The 12,048-nt window shown below is 45.8% G+C and overlaps 1 protein-coding gene across 2 annotated transcripts in view; it reads left to right on the forward strand.

The window, feature by feature from the left end:
* The window catches only part of LOC308459043 (verrucotoxin subunit beta-like), a 41,501-nt gene extending 33,601 nt beyond the window's left edge, over nucleotides 1–7,900 (forward strand). For both annotated transcript variants that reach the window (XM_080974077.1, XM_080974078.1), the window contains 2 exons: nucleotides 2,061–2,193; nucleotides 4,055–7,900. In XM_080974077.1, the coding sequence (XP_080830203.1) occupies nucleotides 2,097–2,193; nucleotides 4,055–6,219 (2,262 nt within the window). In that variant the 5' untranslated portion in view covers nucleotides 2,061–2,096 and the 3' untranslated portion in view covers nucleotides 6,220–7,900. The remainder of the gene's footprint in view (nucleotides 1–2,060; nucleotides 2,194–4,054) is intronic.
* Nucleotides 7,901–12,048: the final 4,148 nt, after the last annotated feature.

Below are 12,048 nucleotides of genomic sequence, written 5' to 3' on the forward strand. Positions count from 1 at the left end.
GCGCTGATGATGCCCTCGCCTCCTGCTCTCTGGCTCTTTGGAAAGGCGACAAATCCATCCTGACAGGGCCCAGACTTGGAGCAAAGGAATGAAGGCTGCAGCGCAAGGCTCTCCTGGGCTTTGGGGTGGGACATGGGGGACCCCTGCCCTGACTCAGGATATGGCACCTTCCTAAGATGCTGAGCACCTCTGCTGCTGCCAGTTGCTTCCTTGCAGGAGGGAGGGGGCAGGTGGCTGTGGACCATCTGGGCTATTGCATCCTGGACATTTCTGTGTGTTCCCTTGGTTTGTTTTACCATTTTCCATCAATTAATGAGAAAAGTATTTCAGTCATTGATGGCATCCCCAATTGTTTATTATTCTCTACTCTCTGCCCCTTTCTCCTATTTTAAGACTGCAACATGTGTGAGATTGCTCTTAATCCTCGCAATTTGGGGGAGACCTGCATCAGATCTCTTTCTCTCCCTCTCTGCCCTACCTTTCCTTTGGCCTCATCTTGGGGGAAAGCTGGGGGTGTCAAGAGAAACTGAGGGATCTTCAAAGGGTTGGCATCCTGCCCACTTTCTGCAAGCACAATCAGAGCGTATGTGGAACTCAGCTCCAACTCCAGTTCTGCTATCTCACACCTTTGGTTTCCCCCACTCTGTATAGGAGGAATCTTCCCTCCTTGCAAAGTGATGGAATGAAAGGTCTGCTGCCCAGGAAGAGAGGCTGAGAGCAGGTGGCAAATTGCAGAACCCATTTCCTTGTCAGATCTCTTGTGCTGCTGAAATGTGTACTGCCTTGAACTCTGTTTAATTGAGGTGATGAGAGTAGGCATTAATGTTTATTTTTCTAATCTAGCAAGAATCAAACTTCCTATGAGTGAATACAAAAATGTCGATCATAAGCAAGGTTAATATAGAATACATACAAGACAGCAGGGCATGCGTTGAACATGTAGACAAGGTTTATAGTGATTGCAGCTAAAGGCAGCAAGCCTGAAATCTCCTTAGCAGATTTTGTGAGCACAGGCAAAGTCTTGGCACTTAACCAGGGTTTGTGTTTGTTGACTTGGACAGAAAGGGATGCCCATCCAATTTGCAGATGACGCTGAACTGGGAAGGGTAGTTAATACTGAAGAAGAGAGAATCAATATTCAATATGACTGTAACAGACTAAAGAACTGGGGCAAGACTAACAACACTGATTTCAATGGGGATAAAATGTCAGTTTCTGCACTTAGAAGTAATAAACAGATGCACAAATATAAGATGGGGACACCTGGCTTGCTGGCAGTATATGTAGAAAGGATCCAGGGGTCTTAGTAGACCACAAGCTTAAAATGAGTCAACAGTGAGATGCAGCAGTTTTAAAAAAAACCCAACCTAATTCAATCCTAGGCTGCAGCAACAGAAGTCTATAATAGTCCCACTCTATTCTGCCTTGGTCAGACCTCACCTGGAATACTGTGTCCAGTTCTGGGCACCACAGTTTAAGAAGGAGGTTGACAAGCTGGAAAGTGGTTGGGATGACCTTCCCTTTTAGAATATCACAGACATGCCTGTGGTGGGATGAACAGCTGGGTGCTGGAGGCACCTAATGCCCCATCAGGTGTGGTCCTGGTCTCCTTGAATGTGGGGTAAGGATACTACTCTGAAGGAAGCCCTCCTTGGATATCTAAATTTCTACGAAAAGGTAAAGAAATAGGAGCAAACATGAGCAGCCTTGTCTTGTAAGCTTGGCCTAGGAATCCTGTTCAAGCAGAGCCCCCTTTGCCCATGTTTCAGGGTGATTTCCTCTCCCACTGCAATTCTGTGTGACACAGTCCCCTTTGTTCAGGGATCACAGGATAGAGTTTTCAGCTGCTACAGGGGGCTGTGGATGGGAGGGAAGCAAGAAGATCAGTTGCACAAGCTACCTCCCACATGTGCAACTACTACATACAAACGTCTAATCTCCCCCCGCCCCCGATGAGACATTACCTCCCCCCCCCTTTTTTTTGGCCTTCCTCTTTTCCCCACACGCTTTGCATGCTGAATAATCTTTCCAGAGTCCTTCACACCTCTTATTTCTTGCAGGGAGGTGAAGGCAGGAGAGCAACCTGGACCAGAGCCATGGACAGATCAGACAACCCGGTTAAAATACCAGCCCTGGGCCGCCCATTCCAGCTGGGGATGCTGTACGACTGTCGTAAAGATGCCCTCATCCCAGGTAAACCTGGTGCAAGGAAGAGTTTATGCTGAAAAGCAAAAATTACTCATATCAGGATTAGCAGTCGGCCCAAACAGTGCAGTTTCAGTGCTAAACGTGCTCCTCAAATTCATTTTCAACATCCCTTACTGTTGGTTCCACTTCTTTTGCCAAAGTTTGTGCTCCTTTATGTTCTCTTCATTTGGACAAGACTTCCATTTATTAAAAAGAAGTCTTCTTGCCCGTGATAGCGTCTTTGCTCCTTAACCTTGCTGGCATCGTCTTGGCCCAAATAATCATCATCATCATCTGCCAATAAAGATTCAGCAGGTGTGTTCTGTTTCAATTTTTTAAAGCTTGCTGAAAACCTTTCTACTCCACCAGGCCTGTGCAGACCATTAAGAATACATCTTTCCACAATTATTACTGTAGGTAAAAAAACAGGACTTTTATTCAGCCGGAACTTGCCAGAACTCAGTTCTGGCACCTCTCAGGTGGGTACCATTGCATTATAAGAGAACAAGGGAAGCATTCATGGAGAGTTCTGGCATCTTTTTTTCTTGAAAAATACCACATTAAACATAAAAAAAAACTTCCCTATACAGGGCTGCCTTCAGATGTCTTCTATAGGTTGTCTAGTTACTTTTCTCCTTGGCTCAGGGGTCACATAACTCCACACCCTCCAACATTTCTCTGATAAAAATAGGGATGTCCTAAGCCCAAGGGAAAGCGGAACATTCAGGGGTCAAATCAGAAACCAGGATGGCTTCTGTAAATCCGAGACTGTCGCTGGAAAATTGGGACACCTGGAGGGACTGTAATCCATTGTGGTGTTCCTGTACCAATAAGTTAACAACTTTCACCACTGTAACTGTTATATGTGCCGGTGTGGTTGCTCAAGAACGAACAGGCAAGACTCCCACTGGTCTTTTCAAAGCTTTATTATCTATCCAAAACATTCACTGTGCAGAGCGTCTCAATTGCATGTCTGCTCAGTCGCTAGCAGCATCTGGGAGTGGGCGGTCCTTAAACTTTCACCAGCAGAGCAGTCTTTTGACCCCCATCCTACGCCTCCCCTCTCTGCGCTTAAATCGACTGCACAGAGAGGGTGTGGGCAAAGGGGGGCCTTCCTTCCCCGCGCTTTGCTCAGGCTCGGTGTTGCGGCTCTCTCTAGCATCCTCCGAGCCCTGCATCCCTTCCCCACTGGAGGCGTGGCTTCCCTCCTCACCTGCGGAAGAGCTGCTATTCACGATCTTTGGAGGCTCCCTGTAACACAGCTGCTCTTCCACCTCAGAGCTGATGGCAGTTCCCTGACAGTAACTAAGCCAAGTTTTCCTCCCTGTGTTTTCTGACTGCTATATGGAAAAGGACATGAATCTGACCTTCGGAAAGTTTTTAAGTAAACCATTATGAACTGACGAAACGTGGTCTTTTTCGATGCCGGGGGGGTGGGGGACTATTTTGGAAGGAACTCACAAGCACATATTTTAAAGGTCTGACAGCCTAAATTTCCACACTTTGCTTTGCTGCATATTTTGTGATTTTAAATCTGCTGGAGTTCTCTCACCAAAGTGTTTTGGATCTTGGCCCCCAGGGAATTCTCATTCCCCCCCCCCCCCCGTGCCAGTCAACAACTAGCACCACCTCTCTAGGGCCTCAAGCAGGAGATGTTCACAGCCCTAAATGGTGGTGACTGAATCTTATCCCTGCTGCTGAGCCAGTGCCCACCCCCTTTCTGAGGCCTGTACAACAGACGCTCATGGGCAATGATAGCTCTATTTTAACTCCTTGTTTCTCTGTACACCCTTAGGCATTAGGCTAATTGTGTTCTACATTTGTATGAGCATACTCAAGCCTTGCATATTTCTCTGCTTTATCCCAGGAATCACCCTTTGGGACCAGGACTCGCTTCAGAAGGACTTGTGTATCAAACCTCAACCCAAGGCTGAATATGAAATCATTGCATCTGACTCCATCGATGATAAGGCCTCTGCCCTCAATGTCTCACCATCACTCAAGGCCAGTTTTTTGGGGGGATTGGTTGAAGTGGGTGGATCAGGCAAATTCCTTCAAGCCACCAAGAAGTCCACGAAACAGGCCAGAGTCACTCTGCAGTACAAAGCTACCACCAAGTATTCACAGCTGACCATGAGCCATTTTGGGATCCGAAATATCACTTATCCAGCTGTTTTTGAGCATGGCACAGCCACCCATGTTGTCACTGCCATCTTGTATGGAGCCCAGGCTTTCTTTCTGTTTGACCGAAATATCTCTTCTTCCGAATCTGTGCAAGATATACAAGGAAGCCTCCACGCTGCAATCAACTTGATTAAAGTCTTTGTCAAAGGGGAAGCATCTATCAAGATGGAGGAGAAGGAGAAAGCCCAAACAGAGAATTTCAGCTGCAAGTTCTATGGGGATTTTTCTTTGGAAAGTAATCCGGTGACTTTTCAAGATGCCATGAAAGTCTACAGCGATCTGCCCCAAAAGCTCGGGGAGGATGGAGAGAAGGCTGTGCCTGTCAGAGTTTGGCTGTACCCATTGACCAAGCTAGATTTCAGAGCAGCTAAGATGGTGCGTGAGATCAGCTTAGCACTGATCTTTGATACTCAAACTATCTTGGAGAATCTGAATGAAATCAGATGCAATGATCTGGCTATGAATCCTGCTGCTGAAAACTTCCCAGAATTAAAGAAGAAAATCAAGAGATTCAAGGATCTGTGCAAGCAGCACAGGCAGACTTTCCAGAAACACCTGGCAGAAATCTTGCCTTTGATCCGGGGAGGGGAGAAAGAGGAAAGAGTTTTGGCGGACATCTTAACATCCATAAATCACTCACCCTTTAATGACCAAAGACTCAATGCATTTTTGGACACCAAGGAACAAGAGATAAATATGGTCAAGTCTTACCTTGATATCCTGAGTGGGATAGAAACCATCTCCTCCCAGAATAAACTGGAAGAGGTAGTGCTTAACCACCAGAATGAATTTGTTGTCTCATTTACATTCACCTCTTTACATGATGAGGAACCATTTTTAACCAGCTTACAACACTTTCTTCAGAAACGATCAGCAGATCCTACAGGAGTCCAGAATGCACCTGAGGAGTGGAATGCTTGGTTTGAGCGAAAAGACATACAGAGAAAAGCTCGGAAAGCTGCCAAGTCCATTGTTGATTTTGCCCAAGTCAATGAATCCAATGGGAAGACCCGGTTCCTTGTGGCTTCTGTCCCAGATCAGAACAACCCAGGAGCTTCCATTTACCTCTATGAAGATGGGGAGATGTTCAGCAACAACTTTGAGCTGCCCTCAAAACCTCTCCCTCCCCTGGTTGGCCGAATTGGACATGAGAGTGTGCAGCTGACATTTCAACCTGCGGAGTATGGGAGGGCTTCAATCTCCAGCTATCAAGTAGAGTACAAGATTGCAGGAGAAGAAAATTGGAAGATTGTGAATACTGACGACAGTCAGGAGACATTCCAAGTGAGAGGGCTGAGCGCAAACACAGAATACCAGTTTCGATACACCGCTAGGAGCAAACCAGGACTTAGTGAGACCAGCAACGTGAGTGAATCTGTACAGACACTTCCTACCAGCCCTCCTGGGAAACTGAGAGTGATAACCGCAGAGTCTTCCAAAATCAGTATAGCCTGGGAGAGACCAAAGGTCATTGGCCAGGGAGCTGTTATAAAGGAATACAAAGTGGACTACCGTGAAGAGGCTGGAGAGGCAAAAAGCAAGGACAAAGATGAATGGGCTGAAAAAAGAACAGGGAAGAAAACAGAGTTCTGTGAGATGGATGGTCTGAAGCCCCAGACACCCTACAGATTCAGAGTCTCAGCCATGTGTGCCGGTGGGGTTGAGAGTGAGCCCAGCAAAGAGACTGAGGTTTCCACATCATTCGAAGGAGACGAGAGCAGAGCAGCTTGTAAATACCTCCAAGACAGAGGAGAGCAGAAGCTGTATGATCAAATTGAAGAAAAAAAGTCCTCTGTATCAGGCAAAATTAGGAAATGGATGGCATCTGTTGTAAACTGGCTTAAATAAGGGGGTTGTGTATAGCTTTTCAGGCACCCTTTGTTTGCTTTTAGGCTATCAGCAGAGAGCTCAGGTTCTGTGAGTGTAATTCAGACCAGAGTCTCTTGCTCTCTGTGCGTATTTGGGTGAAGGTGGCTGTGGAAACATTTGTAGCTGTTGTGAGGTGAGCTTATCCACATCTTCATTTGCCCGGCCAGTTTCGCTCGGGGAAACTTGATCTTTAGTGCTGAATCAGAACTAACAGCAATCAGGTTTTCCATGGAATGCCATTTGTTCTGATTTAGCGCTAAAGAGCAGGCTGGGGGAAAGCAGTGGGGCAAAGGCAAAATTGCTTGGAGCTGTGCCTGGAAAGTGTGAGACAAGAGGAAAACTGCTCAAAACCATGCTTCCCAGGCACGGAACAGACAGAAGTGTGAACGAGCCCTTTGTTGCTGCAGACAAAATGCTTCCCAGTCATTGTTCCTACCAGCTTATTGTCTAATTGGTGCTGGGTGAAATGCTGTTCTCTCCAGGGATTTGTATTATCTCCGATGACTGCCAATAATAATAATAGGGAAAGTGAATGGGGTCTCATATGGAAGTGCTGCTTCTAACCACCCCAGCATAAGAATGTGCCCATAAATCTGCCTGCCCTAGCAGTCTTTGGAACGTGATTGGAAACTTGGGGTGTTGCAGGAATGCTCTTGACAGGAGCTGCTTATGGCCCCTTTGTCCTAGCAAGCTTTTGACCTGCCTGATTGATCTCTCTCCCATTCTTCCTTATCCATAGAATCTTAGAACTGGAGAGTTGGAAGAGACCCTGAGGGTCATCTAGTCCAACGCCTGCAATGCAGGAACTCAACTAAAGTATCCATGACAGATGGCCACCCAACCTCTGCTTAAAAGCCTTCAATAAAGGAGAGTCCACAACCTTCAGAGGCAGCCTCTTCCACAGTCAAACTACTCTTACCATTGGAAAGTTCTTCCTAATACTTAGTCAGAGCTCCTTTCTGGTAACTTGAATCCATGGGTCTGGTTCCTACCCTCTGGAGCCCTTCAGATAATGAAGATGTTTCTCCTGTCTCCTCTTAGTCTCCTCTTCTCCAGGCTAAACATACCCGGCTCCCTCAACCATTCCTCATAAGGCTTGGTTTCCAGAGTATATTTTCAACTGGCGACTGATTGGAATCTCTGTGTGTGTGATTACTTGTAATATTTTGTCTTTCATTTTCTCATTGCTAGCCATCTAGATGTCTTTTTGAAGATCCAGTAGGATATAATTTCTTTTTGAAAACACTTAACCCTGGATATATCTGTATTTTGGGGGAGCATATTCCATTGCCCTTTGGACCAGCAGTGCCAAAGAGGCTCCCTACCAAGGAATTCCTGGAGCTGAATCAGAAATCCAGTCGGAAGGATCCATGCCTAGAAGCCATATTCACCAGAACTAGGGCATGACCAGATCACCTCTGCTGGCTGACAACTAGGTCAGACCAGATCCTGCCTCTTTCCCTGCACTGGGAGACTGCTGAGAAACTTGACTGCCGGAGATGTCTTGTGCAATTTGCATTTTGAACGCTGCACGCTGTAACCACAACTGCCCACTGATTTCTCCCATGTTTGGGGAGTCATGTTTTGCTGCTCCTTGCCTGCTTCCTGCAGCTGTGCCGTGAAACAGCCTCTAAATAAAAGCTACTCTGTTCTTTAAGAAGGGTCTCATCAGTGTCTCCTGAGCAGGGCCTGTGCAAGACATTTTGCTACCTGAGGCGAATTACAAGATGGCATCCGTTCCTCATACAGAAGTTGGACCAGCAGTTGGACCTTAACCCAGCCTGACTGCTGAGAGAGTGTCTCCGCCACACCTGAGGCAGCACGAGATTTTAGTAGGGCCAGGAGGACATGCTGGGTAGCAGAGCTGGGCACCACATTCAGCTGAAGCCCAAATCCTTTCCCCTGTTTTTTATAATTAAGGTTTTATTCAGATTTTTCATATTACATTTCATTGAAAAGCAAACTGATCTAAAGAAGAAGAGAAGGAAAGGTGCAAAGTCCTCCCTGACAGGTGGATCTTAACTCTTATCCCACACAAGAGGGGGTGGAGCCTCCCAACTCTCACCTGGGAGCTTCTCTTTCTTCTCCCAGCTTCCCACCTTGGAAGATCCTTACTTCCCTGCCTCTCACACAGGGTCCTTCACCAGCCAGCCATCAGCCCAAATCCTGAGCCAGTTCAGAGGGATCTGGGCTTGGGTCAAGCTGGGTCGAGACAGCCCCAGATCAGGTCAGGCCCCTCGCTGCAATCCAGAACTGTCAGGTGGCCAAACTGATGGCAGCACCAGGCAAGCTTCTGTGGAAGAGTCTGCCTATAAACCTGCCTTACTCCAGAGAAGTCCTTGGGGTCATCTTTCCCAGGATTCTGACTGGCAACGGCTGCCCAAGAACTCAGGCAGAGATCTCTCCAAGTCCAACACCCTAACCACTACTCTACATTGACTAGGATGGCTGGGAAACTTAGCCAAATGGTTCAGTTTCAACCATTTATTCAGATTATTAACATTCTATTTTTTAAAATTATTATTATTATTATTCAAAGTTATAACAAAACATATTTTCCAATAACATATCCATATCCCCCCCATTTTTCCTCCCTCCCTCCCCCCCACAGAACCCATCACCCCAACCCCAACCCCCAACTTCCCTCAATTCCAGTCTTTGGTTTCTCCAATAATGCTATTTTCTGCATGTTACACAGTTGTATAGATCCTCAAAGTGTTTAGCTAATTATTATCAGTAAAAAAATTGTGAATGTTTATTCAAAACCTGCCAAGGAGTCCAGTTCACTTTGTTGCGTCTTCAAATATTTTGTGAAAGGTTCCCATTCATCCTTAAAGTCACAGTTATCCTTGTCCCGTAACTTATATGTCAATTTTGCCAGTTCTGCATAGTCCATCAATTTTTCTTGCCATGATTCTTTAGTTGGGGTTTCTTCAGTCTTCCATCCTTGTGCTACCAGAACTCTTGCGGCCGTTGTCGCATACATGAAGATGTTTTTCAACTTTTTTGGCAGGTCTTTCCCTACAATCCCCAACAAAAATGCCTCGGGTTTTTTAACAAATGTTAAATGGAACATTTTCTTCAATTCATTGTATATCATTTCCCAAATTTTTAAAATTACTTTACAATCCCACCACACATGATAAAATGTTCCCTCCTTTTCCTTACACTTCCAACATATATTTGAACTAGTTTTGTACATTTTCCCTAACTGCACTGGTGTTATGTACCAGATTATTAACATTCTAAATCAGATTGCAAATGTATTCTGGCAGACATTTCGGGGCTTTCAAATATTCTGCTAAACTAAAATTGGTAATATGTAAGATTTCCCCCTGTCATTATCAAGTCTGTCTCCTGTGAGCGTACTCCAGATTCATCGACTAGATTTAGCTAACACCCCGGGATCTCCATTGACAATCACACCTGCAAAAATGCAATCTCCCCACTGTCTATATGCATGCCCCGAAATGGAAGGGGAGGAGTTTGCTGTGTGCCTGTTTCCCCCCACGCACTGCCTCTCTTCTGCTATTCCCCCTCACAAGGGAAGCATCACGCAGCAGGGGAGTTTGTGTGTGTGTGTGTGTGTGTGTGAGAGAGAGAGAGAGAGAGAGAGAGAGAGAGAGAGAGAGATCCTGGCCCTCCATTCAGGACAGGACCCCAATGGCAATTTGGGAGACTGGAAGGGGGACTTTTCAAATGAAAACCAGTTTGCAGAAGGTGACAGCTGATCCCCTCTAGGATTGGTGCTGCAGTGACATCTGGCAGTGATGGGAGGAACTGCAGTTATTGAATCTGGATCCATGGCAAACTTTGCAATAGTCTTCTAGTGAAATGGAAACAGAGACTGTGTTTTGCAGAAGGTTGGTCCATTTTGGGGGCAGAACAAACTCCAGCTGCAGAAGGGAATTATTGGCAGGGCAAAAGAGATCAAGCTGCTCTCCCTTTGAAAGTCAGCAGGTAACAGGCACACGCAAAATGAGTTTCTCCTGACATTTCTCCTGACATTTCCCATACCCTCCAACATTTCTCCGATGAAAATAGGGACGTCCCATTCCATAATGATAATTTTACTGTTTATACCCCACATCTTACTGGGTTGCCCCAGCCACTCTGGGCAGCTTACATCAAATATAAAAACATAATAAAACATTAAACATTAAAAAAAAACACCCTTCCCTATACAGGATTGCCCTCAGACGACTCGGGAGTCGGATAACTCCATACCCTCCAACATTTCTCCAGTGAAAATGGTGACATCCTACAGAAAAGCGGGACATACTGGGATAAAATCAGAAACTGGGATGGCTTCTCTAAATCAGGGATGTCCCTGGAAAATAAGGACACTTGGAGGGTCTGATTTCCAAGCAAGCAAGCAAGTCATAAATTTCATAAATTACACATCTTGTTCCCATATCGGCCTGCATTACAAGAAAGGAACACGCCCATTATTTTAATGCATGTCAGTCACAGAAACAGCACATCATTTTACTTAACAATATCTATTTTAACAAAAGTGGCTGCAGGTTAGCAAAGCCAAAAAGGAGGGAGCTGTGGTCCATTTGAGCAATCAATCTGTGGTATGTTTTGAAATTACAGTGTATTATTAAATAAGACAGAAAGCAGAAGGGATTGTACACAGAGAGAGAGAGCAAGCTTGTTCTCTGAATGCCAATCCTTATCTAGCTAACAGCAGAAATATTAGCAGATTTGGGTGGGTAGCAGGAACTCCCAGGTTTGAAGAAGCACAACACCTACACATCCCACCACCTTTCAGGAAAAAATATTTCCTGGGGGAGACTAACCAGCCCAAAGCCCAGTGGCCCAGGAAGGCTGAGTCGCTGCTGGGGAAGAAATGGAAAAGTGGGTGGGAAGAGGAATGGAATGGAGTGTCCTGGGAAAGGATGCCAAGTGGGAAGATCCCAGGTGGGCGTCTAAGAGAGTTCAGCTGAACAGGGACACATGGGGTCTGCAACTCATCTCTACAGAGTTTTAAACCTTTTGCTTTTCAGGTATCCTTTGTAATGGCTTGGGTCTCTCCCACACACGCGAGACGACTCCGGAAGTTAATTATTCACACCAAACAAGACTTCACTTTCAAAGAGCCACATCGTCACTGTTATGTACTGAAGTTCTCACCCTGGGCCAGCAGGGGGATACTGTAGATAGTTTTCACTCAGGTCCACCTCAGTTATTTTAGGCGGGAAACTGTTGCTACAATGTTGCTGTTGCTACAATGTTGACAGCTGGCTGCCTATAAAAGCAGGCCGGCTGAGCTGTTTGCTGCTCAGTTCTGTTCCAGCTTACAAAATAAAGAGCTGCTTTGGAGAAATCGCTGCGTCGTCTGCTATGTCAACCCACAACTTAACAGTCACCTAATCTGCCAGTTTTCTCCTCCCCTCTCCCCCCCCCCGTGCCTTTCGGCACTAGGGCAGGGACCAGAGCTTCAAAGATGCCGTTTTCACAAATCGCAGGACCTCATCTTAGCGCTGCTCCCCGATGCTCTGTGAGTTCGGCTTTCTTTCTAAAGAAACCCTGGGCTCAGAACTTTAAAAAGTATTTAATAATATCTTAGAAGGGGGGAAAGCCCCGGACACTTTGGAAAAAGCACAAAAGGACCCTACAGAGGTGGGGTCTTACAGACCAATTAGCCTATTAAATCAAGACTATAAGATATTTACAAAGATCCTGGCAAGGCGACTGGAAAAGGTACTACCTAAAATAATTAAGGAAGATCAATATGGATTTGTTAAGGGAAGATACATAGGCCATCCTATAAGAAATGTGTTAAACGTATTAACAAGCAGG

This window comes from Podarcis pityusensis, assembly GCF_964106645.2.
Source record: "Podarcis pityusensis genome assembly, chromosome: 12".
NCBI classification, from domain to species: Eukaryota; Metazoa; Chordata; class Lepidosauria; order Squamata; family Lacertidae; genus Podarcis; species Podarcis pityusensis.